The sequence below is a fragment of the Gallinula chloropus genome, assembly GCF_964237585.1.
Source record: "Gallinula chloropus genome assembly, chromosome: 3".
In the NCBI taxonomy this organism is placed as follows: domain Eukaryota; kingdom Metazoa; phylum Chordata; class Aves; order Gruiformes; family Rallidae; genus Gallinula; species Gallinula chloropus.
The window spans coordinates 49,993,612-50,014,644 of NC_140087.1; the positions used below are offsets into that span (position 1 = coordinate 49,993,612).

General features: G+C 42.5%; 2 protein-coding genes across 2 annotated transcripts in view; both read right to left on the reverse strand.

The window, feature by feature from the left end:
• STRN (striatin) overlaps positions 1–925 on the reverse strand; it is a 63,099-nt gene extending 62,174 nt beyond the window's left edge. Inside the window, exon 1 of the mRNA XM_084261637.1 lies at positions 663–925. Coding sequence (XP_084117763.1) covers positions 663–806 — 144 coding nt within the window. The 5' untranslated portion in view covers positions 807–925. The remainder of the gene's footprint in view (positions 1–662) is intronic.
• A 3,637-nt stretch (positions 926–4,562) lies between these two features.
• Positions 4,563–21,033, reverse strand: part of HEATR5B (HEAT repeat containing 5B) — a gene marked incomplete at its 5' end in the record, with an annotated part of 54,458 nt that continues 37,987 nt past the window's right edge. Inside the window, 7 exons of the mRNA XM_084261973.1 lie at positions 4,563–5,120; positions 6,609–6,822; positions 10,275–10,426; positions 13,422–13,646; positions 15,313–15,582; positions 19,980–20,124; positions 20,311–20,438. Of these exons, the coding sequence (XP_084118099.1) occupies positions 4,816–5,120; positions 6,609–6,822; positions 10,275–10,426; positions 13,422–13,646; positions 15,313–15,582; positions 19,980–20,124; positions 20,311–20,438 (1,439 nt within the window). The 3' untranslated portion in view covers positions 4,563–4,815. The remainder of the gene's footprint in view (positions 5,121–6,608; positions 6,823–10,274; positions 10,427–13,421; positions 13,647–15,312; positions 15,583–19,979; positions 20,125–20,310; positions 20,439–21,033) is intronic.

Sequence of the window (21,033 nt, forward strand, 5' to 3'; positions counted from 1 at the left end):
AGAGTTAATGTAACCATCACTGAAGTATCTTGACAGCAACGGCTCTAGGCCAGCAGTTCACAAGTTCTTTAACCACAAGATCACTATCAGTCTTTTAATGCATTAATGAGCGTATCAGCCCCACTGCTCTTCAAACGAAAGCTCCACAAAACGCCTTCCATCGTATCGAAGGAGTAGCAGCTGGTCCCACAGGCCCGCCCGGGGGCCGAGGGCCCCGAGGGGCTGCGAGCCAGCACCGGGGGAAACCGCCTGCCGCCGAGGGGCAGCGGCGCTAGCGGGGCGCGCTGCTCGCCGGAGACGATTTTGAACGGTGGGTTATGAAAACGGTGACAAGTTTGGGCGGCCGGCCCTGGAGGGGCACCCGGAAAACTCCAGAGAGGCGGCGAGAGCCGCCCCCCCCGCCCCCCAGGGCCGGCCGCCATGTCACGCCCCTCCGCCCGGCGGCGGGGGGCGGCCGCCCTCTAAGGAGGGAGGGAAATGGCCCGCGGCGGAGCCGGGCGGCCGCTCCCTGACGGGGAAAAGGGCACGAGGGAAGCCGGGGCAGGGCTTAGGGCGGCCGCTCCCCTCCGGCCCCACGGGACGGGGGTCCCTCTCTGTACAGGCAGAGGGGAGCGGCAGCCCGCGCACGGGAACCGGGGGGGGGTGGAGGTCGCGGTTGTTACCTGCAGCTCCGCCCGCTCCGCCTCCCACTCGGCGCGCTCCGCCTCGAAGCGGCCCCACTCGTGCTGCAGGAAATGCAGGATGCCCGGCACGCTGTACTGAGCCCGGGACGCCGACACCGGTGCGGCGGCTCCGGAGGCTGACATCCCCCCGCCGCCGCCTCCTCCCGCCGCCGCCGCGGCGGCCGCTGCTGCTGCCGCCTCTCCCGGCTCCAGCCCCGGCCCGCCCGCCGGCGGCGGCAGAAGCAGCGCGTTATTATTGTTGTTGTTGCTGAAGAAAACGCCGGGCCCCGCTTGCTCGTCCATGGCCGGGCCGGGTCTGCCACGCTCCCCGCCGCCGCCGCCCCCTCCTCTACGAGCCGCCACCCGCACCCAGCCGCGTCCCGGCAGCAGCAGCAGCAACCTGGGCGCGTCCCTCCCGCCGTCACCGCCTGACAGCCGCCCCCGCCGGCTGCTACGGCACCGCGGCGGGGACAATTCCAGAGAGCGATTCGCCCCGGCCCTCACGGCATGCTGGGAAACGTAGTTCCGCCGGGGCGCGGGGCGCGCCGCGGAAGGAGAGGCGAGCAAGGCGCATTTTCCTCCGCCGCTCTGCCCTTGTTTCTCAGAAGGACGTTACAAGTGAGCCTCGTCCCTGCGACGTGTGATCTCAGGGTAGAGACACACAAGCTGTAGCAGGGGGCAGCTGGCAAGCCATGGCTGGGCCTCGGGGCGTGGGGACGGGGAAGTGGCTGGGAGGCACCCCGCAAAGCCGTGACAGGAGCGTCAGGGAGGCTCCGAGCAGCAGCGGGATCACGGGTGAAACGTCATCGCCACCTCAGAGCAGGCTTTAAATGTCTGTGGCACACCCACAGCCCACCCTGGGTACAAAAAAAGCGCAGGCTGCTGGCAGCAGTTCCAGGAACCGCGGTTGAGCCTTGCCCTCCCAGCCTGGTGGTGCTGTTTCTGCCCAGTTCAGAGTACGACTCTGGGTCACAACACCAAGAACTGTAAATCCAGGCAGGGGTTACAGGGGTTTCTTGAAAATCTTTAGAAATGCTGAAAAGGAGAGGAAAACAACTTTTTTTCAGGAATTGCTGCGCTGCCTCCTTTGAAAGAATAAAGTCACAGACTGTGGGCTCTTTCCTACCTCCCCCATAAAAAGACAAAGCTGAGCTCCCTTCCCATGATATGTGCACCCAAGCACCAGAACTTTGTGAGGACGGGTAAACACACCACTACCACCAGGCTTTACAGCTGGGCTTAAGCGCCAGCAGTGTGTGAAAGATGGCACCTGGCCACAGAGGTTGCTGCAGTAGGGTGCTGAGAGTGGGCCCTGCCGCCCCTCACCACTCCCCAGGCACAGCAGAGCACCCCGCTGCTTACTCAAACAGTGCTTCCTGTTTCCTTGTGCCTGTTCACAAACCATGCTCATAACCCAGCCCTGGGAGATTAGAGCTGTGGCTGGCAGACAACCTCTTCACACCTTTAAAGAGAAAAGAGGCAACCACAGCAGCTCGTAGCAAGCATTAGAGAGCAGAGTGGAACCCAAGCAGAAGCAGCGCAGAAGGAGGAGCGCGCTCTGGGGAACCTCGGCAGACAACCGGGGTAGAACAACAAGGCTCACGCAGAAAGGAAGGAAATGGCAGAGAGAAAGACACAAAGGGGAAACAAAGTAAACGAGCTTCATGAAAAAGCACACCACAAAGGCCATTGACAAAGATGAAAAACAAGGTTGACAAAGAACAATATGCGCTATGGGCATTTCAAATTATTTCAGGTTTTTTTAATCAAGTGAAATTTATGCCAAAATATTATGTAAAACCACGTGGTTATACGTTAAGTATCAGGAGCAAGCAAAGAAGCAAACGAGGACTAAACTGAGGAAGGACTTACACAAATGAAAGGTCAAAGAGGATACACAGAAAAGCATCTCCATTTTCTATCCCTCTACATCTATCTAGCACTATTTTCCCTTCTACTAACTCTAATTTTTGAACAACTCATTTATACTTGATTGCTATACTTTCCCCTCACCAAGTTTTCAGGCATCTTGTAAACTGGAGTCTAACCAAAACATAAAAGTTCCAAGATAAAAGTTAAGGTAAATAAAACCATATTATAGACAAAAAGTTTCCAAACAACACTGAAGTCATTAATTACTAGACTACTGCAGGGGTGGGGAGTGGTAATCTAAACCAGATTATGAAATCATTTTCTTAGTTTTACTTGCAAAACTTTTGTGTTTAATTTTTTTACTGAGAGTTTGCTCTTAGTACTGTCTCCCAAATGTTCAAGAGGTTCAGAATTTCTAAGCAATACAGCTTTTTAATTCTGGAAATACTTACTAGAAAGTGATGTTTTTTCATCAGTTTCCACTACAAAGATTAAAAAAAAAAGAGTGAAGTTACTTTCCTCCTTATCTATGGCATATTGGCTTTACTTCTGGATGTATCTTTACTCCTGCAGAACAATAGAACAAGAGCTGGAAGTCAAGACCTTTAGGAAAGAAGCATTTGAAAGATAAGAGAATGCACCACTTGTGTCCTCCCTTTAGTACTAAAATATTCACTGAAATAACAGTTCTTCCGATTTTGTTAAATATTTTACACATGCCAAACGCAACAGGGCAGAAGAGCACCATCTTGTCCTCCGTTTTGCATAGGTAGTCAAAGGGTTATAGAAGGGAAAAGAGAGTCTTACAGCAAATGGCTACACACAAGTAACCAGCCACAACTATTGCAGCCAACTGTTAATTGCGTTCATTTCTATTAACTATCCCTTTGCTACATCTGGGTGGAAGTAGACGCTTCCGATATAGGATGTTTTCATAGAGTATCCAGAAAAACACAGCTGGCCTAGCCAAGACTTCCAGTTACATGGCTTCTCTCTATAAAGCAAAATGTATAGAAAGATCGCTCTAGAAGCCCATCAATTTAACAGCAGTGTCAAAAACATCATGTCAGTCTTGTGTACACAAGAAAATACATAGTTCTGCACTTCTGACAGAGGGAAGGGGGGAGGTCTGGCAGCAGACAGACATTGGGAGTTGCTAGCTCCGTGCTGTAAGGTTAGTACAGCAACTTCGGCTCTAAGCTCTGACTCACTCAGATGTGAGGGGAGCCATGTGCTTTTCAAAAAAAGAAAAGCCTGATAGGGGAAGGAAAAAACACTGGAAGAGTCCAACTCTCACACTTGTCTCCTGCTCCCTTAGCCAGGACAGGTGCAAAATGCTCAAGTAATTTGTCTCTGCAAACTTTATCAAGGACTACAGGTGAGAGAAATTCACCAAGACTAAAATCTTGCAGAAAGGTTAAATACCTGGGAAGCTGGGCAAATAGCAAAGCACTCAAATCATCGTATTCAACCAGTGTCTGGCAGAATAAGACGACTGCTAACACACAGCACCTTACAAGGACCAATATCTACACCTATAAAAATGCAGGTAGTAGGCAGTTCTCTTTATAAACTCAATTTCTAATGCATTCTTTGAAATTTATCTTAGAAGAGATAGGGGATTAGATTCTTTGCATCCTTTATTAAGTTTCAAGCATGGAAACGGATCTGTTAGAAATATACACCACATAAATAAGAACAACTCATTAAGACAGCATGCTTGATCATTCATCTTGAGAAAGGCTGAAAACTTTTAATTCTTTGTTCGTTTGGGGGGTTTTTTCATGCAAGCTGAAATGATCTACAAGGTCTGACAATCCTCTTCCCTACTTTGCTTCTAAAAGAAAAAAGGGCATACTTGTACACTTGAAACTCCCCATGGAACATGGTAAGTACTTCACAAAAGTTCTCCCACTTCCCTCCATCCCCCCTGTGTTAGTGTGTTGGTACAATGTTAGAACAATCACCAGATTTCAAAAACCACTCAAAGGTCTGGGGTAGCTTTTAAAAATAAATAAAACTGCTTAGTCAGATAAAGAACAGGGTTTTTTGGTGGTTAATTTATAACACAAATTCATAAATATGATTACAATCAATTTCCTAAAAATCTATACAAGAAACACCACTTCCCTCCTAACAAAGGGATTTCAAGTAATTACGCAAAGCTCTATTAGACAGCCTTTCACATACAAATTACGCAAAGTTACAGACATATATCACACACATCAGTGATAATGCAACGCTTCTGGCTACTTAATGGTCCAAAAATAATAAAAGTAATTCAAAAAAAGCTAGTTTTCAGTTTAATTGTTGGGGTGGAATGTACTGTGGGTGGTGGTTGCCTAGCAGCTGCTTTTGCTTTGCTGGCCTGACTTGCTCGGACTGCAGTTTCTAGACGTGTTTTTAATTCAGGAGCAGCTCCCATTACTGTCTTGAAAGCGTGTGGGTAAAGCGGACCAATGTGCATTAGGTTCTGAAGTGCAAATTCATGAAGATCCTTAGATGCTGTAGATGCAGAAGCAAAGGCATTTTCATTCAGTAAATAGGAGATCAGGGTGGGAACAAGAAGGGCAAGCAACTGGACTCCTAAAAGTAAAAAGTAAAAAAAAAGTCAAAACTCTATTGGAGAAGAATACAAAAGGAAATGAATGTTATCAGTTACTAGGCAGAGAAGGGTTATTTTATTTTCAGAATTGACAATAAAAACTGTAACTAAAATAACCAAATAACTGAAATAAATGTACATTGTTTCCTGTCCTTTGGTCACTCAAATCCTTCTTACCAGAATTGTGTTCAAGAATTCTATTGTTGTCCATCACAGTTATCTTGTTCCTGGCACTTTATAGATGCCTTTGTGCCATCTGATTGCAGAGATTGTAAGATGCAGAATGCCTATCATACTAAAGGATCTCAGGCAGATAGAAGCATTCTTCAACAGAATCTGAACATCAGACCCCCCAAAGAGAGCGTAACAGGAGCACTATTAGAAAACCAACTGTTCACAATAAAGTCAGGGACAATTATCTGCTCCATTACTCCATTCTGGAAGATTCCAATCCAAAAACTAGCACCACAGATATACATGGGCTAACATGATGTGGTGAGGTCATGACCTAAAACGGCACAGGGATCAACAGCATTCCTTTTCAGAACAACAAACAGCTGAGTTTAAGCAATATGGCTAATTTTTGTATCTATCAAAGATACAAGTATGCCTTTGAAACATGTAACCTGTTAATTGTAAATTTTAAGCTTAAAGAGCTTACACAGTAATGGTAACTTGCCTGTCTAAAAATCTGTAAGCATTAGCAAAAATCAAATGTTTTGTTTCCTCATTTGCTTCAATTTCTCTCTCGTTTTACATGTGTTTCAATCAGTTGTGCCAGAAGTAGAAAGGGACGCAAGAAATCCTACATTTACTGGTTTACATCAGTGAAGAGAAATTCCAATAGGGTATTGCTGGGAAAAAACCCAAAACAAAACTCCCACAAAAACAAGAGTAATATTTTTACTAAGGACTTTAGCAGCACTTGAAGCCAGATAAACGCAGAGCAAGTCTTTGAGAAATCCACTGTTTCAGTTAGAGAATAGCTGAACTTAGAATACAGTAATTACAGTTTATCTACTGAAGCAAACAGGAAGCTCCATCTACAATCAGAATGTTCTGACCAGAACAATTCAATTTCTTGGGCTTTTAAGATAAACTTTGTTGAGCAGGTAGAGGCCACCTGATAAAAGTGATGAGTCTGCTAAAATAAATGAAGGTTAACAATGGGCAAAAGCACATTTAATCAGTTTGAACAACTCATTTCCAAACAGAAGAAAACATTGATCACTACTGCAGTTCATATTTAGAATTTTTTTCCCTGCAATCACCACAAATGCAAAGGCTACAGCATATCATATTGCATGTGCTATACAACTCCACATACACAAGAGTTGTACTCCTGGAATTACAAAAGCATGGTGCATTGACACAGGCTATTTGTGACTGTGCCATCAAGTTCACAACTCTAAGATTTCTGATGTTCAATATTCATTTCACATATTTCTGTAAAAAACCTAAATACTTACTATTCTGCTCCTCACCAAGGGCAACCAGTGTTTCAAGGACTTTAATTCCTTCCTGGACTGCTAGCAGTTCCAGGTTGTTGTTGGGGCGTCTCCTTTCCACAGCTTTCAACTTCTCAACCATGATAGGGGCCAGGGAATGAATGTATGGAGTTGACAGTGCACGATTGGTGTGTTGAAACACGGAAAGCAGAAGCTGGTAACACTTGGCTTGAACCTAATCAAATAAAGATAAATACATTGTCCTGAAAGTTATTTGTTAACTCGGGGAATTCTAATAAACTGTTATCTATGTACATGAGATTTATCACATGATTAAAAGGGAAAAAAAAAGAGCAAAGGGGAAGGAAACATACTGAATACGAAGAGATCAGCAACCAGACCGTCTGCTGAAATAACATTAGCCCAGTTTTCAGTGAAAGGAAGGCGAGACAGAAAGCACACACAGGTACTGCTAAGCATTGCTACTAAATAGCAGTAGCAATATAAACTCAGAGAAAAAAAAGGAACGGTTAATGTTGCACACACAGTTCCACAGAGAACTACAAGCCTCAGAACTACAAACACTAACAGTGGATGTATCTACAAAATCATGAGGTGCTGTTCCAATCTCAGAAGGGTAAGAGAGCCCATAAAAATGTCTCTGATCAAAGCGATCTTATAGCTTTAACATGAGCTAAGGCTGTAGCCAAAAATGGCAGGTCTGTCCATCCTTCCTTTTCCTTCATCTTGTGCTGGCAGTAGCACAGCAGCATATGTGCTACCATACAGTGAGCTGGATCACATCTCCTCTCCTTGTCTTCCATTAGCTTTTTCCCTTCTGCCTCCTTTTTTCTGGAAAGCAGGGATTATTAAAGTTCACATTTGGGAAAATGACTCACGATCCTGTTTAGATCAATTTAGGAATGCATTTTATCTTCCTGCACAAAGGTCTTCTTCCTCCAAAATCCCACACAAATAACCCAGAACTTTTGAAAAGATAAAAGTCCACAACAACTACATGGACAAAACATTCCACATGCTTTCAAACTGCACTCAAGTCTGAACTGAGTACATGCTGAACAGAAACATTCTAGAGAAAGTATTACTGAACACAGTGATCTGTGAGGAGATCCAGGGCTGACTAGAAACACAGATGTATAAATAAAGGTATCAAATGAAATGACAGATAATAAAAACTGTCAGAAAATAGAATCAGTATATCCTGAGTTGGAAGGGACCCATAAGGATCACAGAGTCCAACTCCTGGCTCCACACAGGGCCAGCCAAGTCAGAGCATGTCACTGAGGGCATCATCCAGGTGCTTCTTGAACTCAGTCAAGCTTGGTGCTGTGACCACTTCCCTCCCACCAAAGACTTTAAATTCCACTACTTCGTGGTCACTATGGCCAAGCCAGCCATCCACCTCCACTTCCCCCATGAGACCTCTGTTTACAAGCAAGAGATCTAGAAGGGAACCTTTCCTCATTGGCTCTTAATATCTGAACAAGGAAGTTATCATCCAGCTGCTTTAGGAATCTCCTGGACCTGTTTGTGTTAGCTGTGTGGTGTTCCCAGCTAACATCTGGCCAGTTGAAGTCCCCCATAAGGACAAGAGCAGACAATCTGTCTGTTCCTTGAAGAATAACTCACCAATGTCATTGTTCTGGCTAGACTCCCACTACAACAACCTTTATTTGTTTGTCCCTTAATCCGTACCCAGAAACTCTCAATGGTGACGTCGCCAACCTCAGGTAAATGTCAGTTCACTAGTACACGGCTGCACATTTTCTATACAGCTCCATTTTTTTAAAAGCCTGAAGTAATAATATGCCTTCTAACACCATTTGTATGCTTTCTAACAGAACTCTGCAGAACTTTTTCACCTAATGGCTTACTCAGCATCATCTTTGACCTGTTTCAACAAATTATTCCTCTATCTCTCCAGACCACTCCAAATAATTCCCTTCCCTTTCTGTCTACATTCTTTAACCTTTACTCCTTATTAGCTGTTAAGATGATTAGCCTTCGAAATAAGGCATAAAAGTCTCTTTTCTGACATGCATACATAATTCAAATAAGACTTTTACAATTGCATCTGGCAGCAGAATTTCATCCAAGCTCCTTTTATTCCATCTGTATAAAACTTTTGACTGTTCTCCATTCACAGAAGTCTCCAAAAACTCCTGGGAGGTAAAATCAGTGCTGCTTCAAAGCACATAAGGCACACTCTCATGTAAAACTGACCCATTTGCACTGGGAGAAAAGGGTCTCTCAACTGAGTTCTCTCATTGAGGCAAATGAAATTGAGCTCCTCAGCATTCTGGTTATTATTATAGATTGTATCTAACCTTTCAGACTTTTGCAGGTGGTAATAGCTTCAAAAATACTGTATTTCTTAAGAGGTCACAGTATTTCTTTAGAAGAGCATTTGGTCCTACCAATATTTTTATTACAAGCAGGTGCCTAGTTACTAAACCAAACAATGGGCGGTTTATATTTAAAAAACCTAAAGCAAACACACAACAAGTATTACAGAGTATATGTTCCACACATCAGGGAGGAGAGTGGACACAATCTGGATGCTGTCAGAGCAGTCTCCATGAATTACAAAAATAGTGATAAGTTCCAGCTCACTGACAGCTTTCCAGCAGGGCAGATTTACTTCTCTCACTGTTCAAGTGTTTATACAGAGCTGAAAGAGAGCATAACATAAAAGTCTCTGCTTCATACAACTGACATTTCCATTTGCACACTAAAACTTTAAGTAGCTTTCCACCCAAAGTCAGGCTTCAGAACCAGCTGATTTTTATGCCCATGCTGGAAAACACCAGCCCCCCTGCAGAGGAGAGTTTTCAGTCTAAATAGGATCTTAAATGCCTCACTGTGACTCTAGACATATCAATGCTTTTTTGCCTGTTTTTTTCCTTAGGAATCTCTGCAGGGCCTGCTTGTGGAAACACTGCAGATTTCTTTCTCTTTAGCTCCCATTTGCAGATATCCATACGTACTCCAAGTGATGCATAGATGGCTGGAACAGCTAAGTTTAACTATGCAACACAATAGCCTGCTTGAACAATGTCAGTCTACAACTGTTTAGTTTCTCTCATTAGTGATAAAATAATTTAGAAGATAATTCATACAGACAAACCCAAGGGCCAAAGTGAAATCAGGAAACAGATGATTCACAATTTGTACATGTTCTTATGGTGCCTAAAAAGTTACTTTTTTGTACTCAAGCTGCGTATTTTGTATGAACATGTAAAATAAGCACAGGTTTTGCACAAACAAATAAATACAAAATTCATTAGAAGCGTGGGCTGTAATTTTGTCTAAAGAAAAAGCCATTTAATTTCCACTATAAACAATCAGCATTAATGTAGAAATGTCACTGCTCTCTGGTAACCAACCTTTTCATTTGCAAAAATTTCACATATCAAAAATATGTGAAATAATAAGCTGCAAGTCAAGAAGCTGGCACAAGGCCAGACACAGACATTATCTAGAAGCACTTAGAGATTGGGTTGCTATCCTCACTAAAGAGTTTCTGTAACGTACCACTGAAAATTCTGGTTATTTTGACACACAGAACTTGCCTGTGAAGTAAAGGCATTCAGGAAATACGGTCAGTGTATCCCCATTAGTTTTTCTCACTTACATATCATTCACATTCCTATACCATGATCTTACCCAGGGATCACAAGAATTTAGTGCGCTTTTAAATCTGTTCATACATCCATTTTGTAAAGACTGCACTCCGATGATTTCATTGCTTGCTGACCAAAGGAAGAGAGCAATAGCTGTAAGTATGCTCACTTCATCAAGAATAGGCTTAGAGGCTTCTGAAAAACAAAGACAAGCATGCTGTTAGCATACTCCAGAGAGGGTTTAGAACTTATTTAGTAAAAGCCAGTGAACACAGATAAACTCATCAACAGGAAGTAACTACTTGAAATTATTTGCAAATGCATACATATATCCATCTACTTATTACAGAATCACTTTATCATTATTGACTGTGACTCATGAAAAGCTGAGCAACCCTATTCTACTAGTTGTTTCAATACACTACATCAAACTTTCTCAAACTTGAGTATCAAGGAAAAAAACCATCGCCCACACTTTCTCTGATCAAGTCATATTTTTTGTTTTCAACTTGTAAACAGGGGGAAAAAATGTGGATTTAGATCCTTTCCCCATTAAAAACATACTTCGCTTTCCTTTTTTTTAATTATTCTCTTCAGCTGATGCAGCAGCATAAGGAACTGATACCCATCATGGCAACAACTTTCACTGAACTGAGGCTTCACATAACAGACTAGCTGAGCTGACAGCTACCTGTCAACAATAACAGTTGTACTTTAACCTTTACTGCTTTCTGTATGATCTGGATTTGCCATTATCATCCTTCCTTCTTCCTTATACAAGCTCTGTCTTCATGAATCTCAGTCATGAATTTACATTGCCAGAAAGCCAACCATGTTCCAGGCTGCATCAAAAGAAACATAACCAGAAGTCTGAAGGAGGGGATTCTCCCCTTCTGCTCCACTACCATGAGAACCCATTCAGCTCCAGGGTCCCCAACATAAGAAGGACATTGACCTGTTGGAGAAGGTCCAGAGGAAGGCCACAAAATGATCAGAGGGCTGGAGCACGTTTCCTGTGAAGAAAAGCTGATAGAGCTGGGCTTATTCAGCCTGGAGAAGGGAAGGCTCCAGGGAGACCTTATAGCGGCCTTTCAATACCTGAAGGGGCCTACAGGAAAGCCACAGAGGGACTGTTTACAGGAGCATGTCCTTTGGACAAGGAATAATAGCCGTAAGCTGAAAGACAGTACATTTAGATGGGCTGTTGGGAAGAAATTCTTCTCTTAGAGGCTGTTGAGGCACTGGAACAGGTTGCCCAGAAAAGCTGTGGATGTCCCATCCCTGGCAGTATTGAAGGCCATCAGGGCAACCTGGTCTAGTGGAGGGTGTCCCTGCACTAGACTAGGCAGGGCATTGGAACTAGAACTTTAAGGTCCCTTCCAACCCAAACCATTCCATGATTCTATGATATATAAAGTACTCTTCTGCTGTTTGGGTTTTTTTTTGCCAGACTGGTTCTGCTCATCCTTGAGAGGCACAAAAAACCAGCAGATACATAGTCAGCAAAACCAGCATGCCTGCCCTTTACAGATGTCAGCTAGTCATTTGATTGACTTTGGCATGATGTAAAACTTCAAAAAACTACTCCAAGCATTTTAAGTGACTTTTGAAAAATTTGTTGAAATCTTCTTGAATTGTCGTATTTGAAATAGTACACAGCAGACCTTGCTTGGATTCTTGTGTGTGTAACGCATCCCACTACACAGAAGATGGAAAGGGAAATAAAAACACACACTCTTGCATGGAACTGAGGAAAGATTTCTGAAGTCTGCAAAAAAGCCTAAAGCTAGGAATGTTTCTGGAAAGGAGGACTGGAAAATCTTTACAGTATCAAAAGGCTGGAAGACAAGAGCTGATGTGACAAATCAAATTAGAAGTTTGACTTGGTTAACACAAACCTACTGATCCTTCCCCTTCAGACATTTTCAAGATCGTTTGCAATTACCTACTCACTCCCTATCTCTCACATGAGTAACTCCATTCAAGCCTCTCTTCAGTCTCTAAATGGCTCCTTGGGGATGTAATGGGATGTTTTTTGGCTGAACTACCATTATGCAAATGAAAAATCTTTGTGTCTCTCTTTTGCTAACTATGCAGCTGAGACTGTACATCTTTTCTGCTTTTTGAAGGGCAAGGAAAAGTATGAATGTGAACCAAGAGAAGTAGCCTGCAGCTCTCTAAAGAGACACAGCAGACATCCTGCTGGTGGGTAACAATGTTTATTGGCAGGGGCAGCATTTTTTTATCACCGCTGAAAGGTGGTGCTGCAATCATCCCCTGGTGTTTTCCCCCTCACTCACTTTAACACTCACTGCAATTAAGACTATATGAATCCTGTCAGAAAAAACTTAAAACTGATTTCCGCCCCCCCCCTTTTTTTTGTGGTTTAATTCAAGGTGTTGAGTCCTTGTACAGTACTGAATAATTACAGTTTCATTAAAGAGATCACTTCTACAAACACTGCTTTGGCATCTAAAATCTCCTTTCCTTTAAGCCAGCAGGTATTCTGTAGGAAGGGGAAAAGAGGAGTGAAAATGGTAGCTTGCTCTGGCCTTGCAAACAGGCACAGAAATTGAGGCATAGGCCAGGAAGCGAAGTAAATTCAGATCGGAACTCCTTTAGGTTTTACTAGTGAGACATCCTGCAGATGTCAGAAAGACCAGCTGGATATCAGAAGGTAGATTTCCAAGTTCCAGAAACAAGTCACTGGCTGGAACTATGAAGACTGGTAAGTTCAGCCTGATGAAAAACTAAAGAATGAAATAATCACATCACAATAGGATTCAAAATGGAAGAGGAAAGTCTGGACTAGTACAGAAAAATACCCTACGGAAAGGACCTAAGAGGAGGTGGGCTGCAAGGTGAGTTACAAAAGGCAAAATTTCTAACAGGAAGTTATGATCAATATGTCAAAGAAAACAGACCTACAAGGAAAATCTGAGATGGGAACTCCTGAGATATAACTGTTTAAAGCCAATGCTGTGCTTGTCTTTAACACAACTTATTAAGTAACTCTGACTATGATGCTATGTGCGCTCAGGTCTTCCTCCTATTTCAATTTTACAAGCAATTCATCACAGCTTTTAATCCCCAACTCTCTGACATGAAGCCTATTAAATTATAGGCAGATGCAATATTTGCCTTTCCATTACAACAAAACCCAGTTCTCTTGCACTGGGAAACCACTTACCAGGTTGAGAGTATTCCAAAATGGATGCCAGAGTGCTACGGATAAGACCAGTCCATTGTTTCTGCGTTTCATCAGTCTTGACTGTTGGAAGAGTAACTATGGTTTTTATTGCTTGAAGGGCTGAACTGACTGGAGGTGGGACCTGATTATCTGCCGATTTTACTGCTGTTTCTTTCAAGACTCTTGTAATCAGAAACAAGATAGTGGGTAAGATTGTCATACATCCTAGTGAAGGAAAAAAAAAAAAAAGACAAACCAGATTTTCTGAGGTTAATTCCAGTAAGTGGTAGATAACCTCTTTAGCTTTCCCAATATGGATATATACACATAGGAGATACCAAGATAAGCAATTCAGATAACAGGTGATGTGTGTTATTCAGTATTTTATCATCAAATGAAGTCATTGGTACTAGTGAAGCACATCATAACACAAGACATACAAGCCAACATTTAAAAAGTTGCTGTGAATTCAGGAACAATGATTCATCTATTAAAGTTTTGCCCTACATGGCACGTGATACACGGTATCTATCATATCACAGTATGTATCACATCATGGTATGTAAGATACCATAATATGGATCTGTGGCATGATACTGAACACATCCAGGTTGTTAAATATCTTAAAACAGGATCAGCATATTGCTAGGGTCCTATAAAGTAAACAACAATAAGAGGTCTGGAAACAGGTCAAACCAAGTTATGGCACTTTCCAAGGATGCTGTTGTGCAGTACAAGCCCCAGAAGTGAAGAAGTTATCTGGGTGTCTCACATGCTGGGCAAAACCTGTAGCCAAAGGAGACAAGACGATGCTCCTCCTACTGCATTGCTTGTAGAAAAAGCTCTAGCAGTGTCTCTCAACTAACAAGAGTTTCTGAGCTACTTTCTCTGGCCACTTGCCAAATGCTGGGAGTCATGCCTTCACTGCAGCCAACACAGAAGTAGTACTGTTACTCTTTTTGCCCATCCTCCCCACGCATTGCCACCCCCCAATCTCTCTAAAAAAATAAGTTGAAAAAAAAAAAAGATAGAAAGGAAGAACAACCAAGAATCAGACCGGTGCAGGACTCCAGATCAGCTCATATTTCTTTAAAAATTGTAGACTTTAAGACACAAATTGTTTGAAGACAGCCCATGTTGTGTTCTGGGCAGGACTTTGTCCAAATATGTTATTTACTATGCATCTCATTAAAAGAACCAACCTCTGAAATGCCATATCTACATCAGTGTGTGAAACTTCCCAGGGATCCACAAGACAACTCTGAAGCAATTTGTTCTCTAAAACTCAAAACTCAAAGAGCACAGCTTCCCATGCAACTGTGTCCTTTACCCCTGAACTCCATGCAGTGCAATTACCCTAGTTTACATATATCCTTTGTGACAGTCTCCCTGGGCAGAAGAAAGCTCCATTTAGTTTAGAGTCACATTTGGGATGACTGACAGCCAACGGCTGCAAAGCCAAGTGTACCACAGCTGAATTGTGCTGTTTTTCCCTCAGTAGGATTCTCTTTTTCATCCAGCTGCTGCTTTTCATGAACTTCTCAGGAATTTAATTATCTCTGAGATGTCTATGTTCTTTTACAATATGATTAAAATTGGCCACAAGGTTTCAAAAATCATGAAAAAAGCAAGGGAAAAAACAACAATAAATCAGAGCTCATTTCCTCAGCAATTTAAAAATCAATCTACTTCATGTTGCTCACTTGAAAAGCCCAAATTCTTAATTTATTTTAGAACCTAAACATAGTTTTCAAAAGACGACCCCTAAAGTATCCCATAAAAATATATTTGCAGCTTGCTCAAAGCATCATATCCTTCCACACTTCCCCTACAGTGACTACTCATACACAGAATCACAGAATCATTCAGGTTCAGTATTTTGTTACCTTACCTGACGGAGAGCACAGAGAAGGCAGGTCAGACAGGATAGTAACAGTGGCAGCCACAAGACGAGCACTTTCCTCAGAGAGGTGGGATTTGGCAGCAACGTGGCTCGGAGAATCTGACACTTTTGAACTCAGATGGGGCATGTGCCGTACTAGGATAAACATGAGCAATTCCATGGCTGCAAAGACTAGAGATTTTCCAGGGACAAGACCACCGCTCTCACCTCCCTCTCCTAAAGCAAGAGGATTTTCCTTTTCCTCAATATCATCTTCATCTGAAAAAAGGGAAGAAACGTCTGAGAAGACAGGTAAGAAAAATCCCATACCAAATATTACAGGAAACACTCTTTAAAGAAAATAGTTACAAATCAAGAAGATAAAGTTACTTCACAGTAAGATAGGACAAAAATGGCACATGTCAAAGGAAACATTTTAGTCAGAATGACTTAGAGGGGTTTTAAATGCTTTAAAGTATAGCAAATGCAACAATAGATATTAAAAATCAATACAGAACTAGAAAAAAAAGGTAGGAGTACTTATACAATATAGAATTGCAGTAATTATTTTTCTTCTTTTAAAATAGATTGTAAAATTAACAGCAATGACTACCAAATAAATAGGCATGACAGTGTTTTTTTGATTTAATGGTTGTTAATTAAATGTTCCACCCTGCCAAAATCTTATTTCAGCCTAAACTGATTATGAATTAAGAGAACAGAAAAGCATTGTAGGATTCTGAGTTCGCGATTTCAGTGCATTCAGTTCAAAAAGTCTCTTCTGAATGGCAGCTTGGCCAGCTGCAGTCTTTCCTTCTCCCACTAAACAGTGACAGAGATTCAGTCAGTCAAAGCTGGCCGCTACGGAGCTCCTGTGAATTTAAATGATCACTAGTGTTATCACATCCACCGATTTGAAAAATGCAACTTACTGGGCCTACAGTAAACAATTCCATTAGCTCATGTGAAGGAACAGAGCTTGCATTTTCAACTGTGCTCATTCCTCAAGTTCCAGCAAAATCCTCTCCCTGTTTTTATGTGGAAAACAGTTAAAAGCTAACAGTTGGGTTTTTTTCTCAACAGCATAGTGTACCAGACAAAATCGTACCTTTCCTTAGTAAGGAAATCTTCTTTGGGTTTTACTTTTCTTTCCTTTGGGTTTACCTTTCAGGTCAAAAGAGACATGGCAATCCTAACCTAACCAGGTATCAATGAACTATTTGCCAGATTGCCACTTGCAAACTCATTTAACCTGGCAAAGATGGAAATGGTATATCCAATGTGAGATCTTTAAATGATAAAGGGATGATTGAACAGGGAAATGCTCTGTAAGATGTTACTAGAAGTCTGTCAAAAAGTAGCTTTCAGACTGATATTAATGCCCTTATCAAGGACATTCTTACATACAGTAGAAATAAACTAACAGAATACAATGATGAAAATCCTGGGAAAAACATAGGAAGCTGAAATGTCATGCCAAAAGAAGTGGGGATAAAAGAAGAAAAAATAATTTTACTAAAGCTCAACAAAGGTCAAGTAAAGGGACAAGGTTTAGGTATATCAACTCATCAGAGAATTTCAGAAATAAATTCAAGTTGAAAAGGATCTCCATAAATCATCCGAGTCCAACCTCTCATTCAAAACAAGGCCAACTTGAAAGCTAGAGCAGGTTGCTTTGGTCTGGTCCAGTTTTGAGTATCTCCAAGCACGGAGATGCCACATCATCCCTGGGTGGTACCTGTTTTACTGCTTCACCACTCCGACACCATCAATTTTTTTCCTTGGTTCCCATATAGATTTCCAGTGCTGTAACTTGTGTCCATTATACCTCTTTTCCACCACATGCCTTTCAGAAAACTCTGGATTGGTCATCTCTGCCTCCTTGCATCTCAGGCCCCCTTGCCCTGGTTGAAACAGTCTGGGAGTGATGTAAGGTGGTGTGGAAAACAGCCTGGGCTAACTCAGCTCCATGTGCTGGATGCTTGGGGATATTAACTCTGGCCTGACCAGAACCAGGACACCCTTTAAGAAGGGTGATTGCTATTCTATCCTGTACCAAACCTCTCTTCTACAGACTAAACAGGTTCAGGTCTCTCAGAGTCTCTTCACATGACACATATTTCACTTCCCTAAGCAGCTTAGTGGACCTCCACTGGACTTCCTTCCGTTTGTCAACATGTCTCTTATTGAGGGGGAGGGGGAGGTGAAGAAAAAGAGATGCTGCTCCAGATGCATCTTCACAAGCTCAAGCTGAAAGGACAATGCACAGAGTTCTTCCATCCTGAATGTAGGATTTTGCATTAGTCTGTGTTGAAATTCAGCAGGTCTTCAGTCCTGCAGCTCTGCCCACCAGTGTACCCGCCACTTGCACAAGTCGGTATCATCCACAAATTTGCTGAGGGTGCATTCTGCCCTATCCAGGTTGTAAATGTTTAGCACCAGCAGACCCAATACTGAACTCTAAGGAACACCAGTGGCAAAGAGCTGCCAGTTGCACTTGAACCAGCAAACTCCATTCAAGCACGGCGGGCTAGCCAGTATTCTCCTACTTCTCAGTCCACATTTCTCAGTTTGGCTATGATACTATAGGGTACGGGGTGAGAAGCATCCAGATAAACAATATCCACCGCTCCCCCTTCATCCAAAGCCAGTTATTTCACCACAAAGGGTGATTAGGCATTATTTGTCCTTGGTAAGTGTGTGCTCACTATTTCAAATCACAATTCTACTTCCTGTACTCAGAAGTGGTTTCTAAGGGAATTTAGTACAAAAGTCTTTTAATAAACGCAGTGGCCTTATAGGCACATAGTATCCCAAAATTTGCATTACATCTTTATTTATTAAAAGTTAGACATTCCACCTACTTTTTGCCATTTGTTCAAAAGCTTTTCCAGACCACCACTGCAGCACCTGCTTCTACCATCCATACACTACTTTGTCACATTTGAGCTCAGTCAGAGGTTCTGGTTCAGCTGAGTCAGCCTCCTGCCATGCCTGTTTGGCATCCAGCACTTTTGGATGAGCTTCTTTTTGTCAATGAAGATGAACAATCTCCCTTTCCTTTGCCCTTCTGGAAAGGTTACCACAAGATTTTGTCTGCAAGCTCCCTGCATAAGTCCAAGTCTGCCAAGTCAGGCCAAAGCTTCTGCTCTGCTATTCTCTCTTTCTTCATTTCCCTCAGGATCATGAACTCCATCTCATGGCTGCTACAGCCACAGCTGCCATTAAGGTTCATAACCATTTCTTCTGCATTAGCAAGGACCAGATCCACTGAGTACCTCTGGACTGTCCATCTCCAGAGTGAAAAAAACCCGGGCTTCATCCTCTTCAGATTGCTAGCATCCCACAGAGCTGCCTTTCCAGCATGTCTGGAAGGTAAAAGTCTTTTATATCAGCTTGTGACTGGAAAGCTTCTACCAATTTGTTTAATATAGCTTCTCTCACCTCCTGTCCTAATCAGGCAGTCTGTGGCAAACCAGAGTTTCTGACTGGTATCACCCCTCACTTCCTCTTTGACAGGTCAGACCTGATACCAGTAAGAGTGACAGCTGTCCCAGATACCACTCTGACAGCTTGCTCCTCTTCTGGTCTTGCCAGATCTCTACAGCATTCTCCATCCGCCTATCTGGAGATAAAGCCTTTTGTTGCTGGAAGTCACAAGTCTGCAGCCTCTACCTTCATGCAAATCTCATCCTCCAGGGCCATATTCCAGCATAACCGATGGCTGTCCTTCATTCTGTGACACATGGAGTTTGGGTTCCTGCACCTGCAGGATCTCTATGAAGAACACATTCTTCCATTTGCCTTTCTGCTCCCCTTCACATGCATTTCCTTCACATCTAACAGGTGAGACCAATGTCACCTCCAGCCCTGGCTGCACAGACAAGCACCTGGAGGATAGTGACACCATGATCTCCATCTGAATTTCAAGCCAGGTCATTAGATCTCTGATGTGCCAGAGTCAGCAGACTGTGTCTTGCTGTATGTCACTGACATCATTATGCTGACTCTAGCAGTCTTGCACAGTCTCAAGCAGCACTTCTGGGTTGCATGAGCATGGGTTTCCATGCCAACTAGTTTGCTCCTGTTTGCACACCCTGTTCCCAGAGCTCCTAGGATGCTGACACACCCTGAATGTCAGTGGAATAAGAATCCAGATGCATGTCAGCTCCACTTCCTGGCAAGATCTCCTGGGCAGACAACTTTTCACACTGGTTTCAGCAGCAGTTCACTCATGAATGCCAGTTGTGCCAGAGATGCACCACAAGGCCCTATATTAGGGACTGAACCACTAACCCTCAAGACAAAGGTAAATGAAATGCTAAGAAGGCAGTGAATGGAGAAACATTAATGTAACTGAGCAAGGTATCAGTTACACCGTAAGTGGTGTGCTGGATACAATTTTCATCACTCACAATCAAGAAAAATGAATGAACACCATGACATGAAAAGACTAACCGCTAGAACGATCAGAGGAACCAAAACTATCTTACAAAAGTTAAGAAATCAGCATGTAAAAATATGAATACATGAGAAGTATATGTGGAACATATACACAGCATTTTCCTCCTCGTTGTAACATACATCAATACTCCAATGTATTTGAGTTCCTTTCCCAATACCAAAACCTGTTGCTTATTTACTCTGCAAAGCAAGCCATGCTTTCAAAATCTTACTTAGGGTGTTCCTTTTTTCCTGCAAATAATCTTGAGCTGCTCTTACTATCTGCTGGACAACTCCTGTAACCAGTAGCTGGACTGAAGGAGGATCCCAGGTCAGGAGGAGCCGGTGAAGCACACTCAAGAGTTCAACACCAAGAAGCTACAGTAAAACAAAATACATATTAAAAAAATTAATTAGGACTTAACAATTACTAATTGTTATGTCACTTGCTTATGATGAGCAAATACTTTTCTCATACAAAAATAATTACAGCTTTTGTAATCGTCACAGATGAAAGACCAAGATCTAGAAAAAGCTGATTGTTACAACATGCTCATACCACACCTGATCCTCTGCAATATGGATCCTGGCACAAGGAGAATCCAATAGAGTATGAAGTGCTTGTAAGCAAGATGTGACATGCTCAACAGGCTCTTCAGGTCGTGGTGAACACAGAAACTGTATACTAACACCTGGAAAGAGACATTATTAAAAAGAATGTTTGCATCATCATAAAGTAAAGTTTTCTTTTTTAAATTTATAAGTATAGCAGGTTCTCAACAGCTTTAGAAAGATACATGCTTCTCTCAAGTCTACTTCCTTTAAAAGAAAACAGAGTTTATGTAGTAGAAACAGAATTGTATTTGCTTTCTCTTCTGCATCATGTTTTCCCCAAAATTTGGCAGGAAAGAAAAATAAACAATGACAGCAAACACCTTAGAATACCAAACAAAAATCCACATTGTTGTCAGACTTCTGAGTCCTTTAATTGTAAACTTTTTATTTTACTGAACTCCCAAATGTAACAATAACTGAGGTGAAGTTAAGCCTCAAAAGTTACACAGTATTCTTATTACACATACAGCACTTAATCCTGGTTCTAAATGTCTGTATAGCTCAGTAAAACGTTAGCATTCCTCGGAAGAAGTGACCCCATCCACTTCTTAAAGGTGTTCGATAACAACGAAGGGAAACAGCGAGTGCTAGTCACATTTGAAAACTGATGCAAAAGCTACTCTGTGTGACATGTCAAATATATCTCTACTGAACTGTATTTTTATGAGGGTG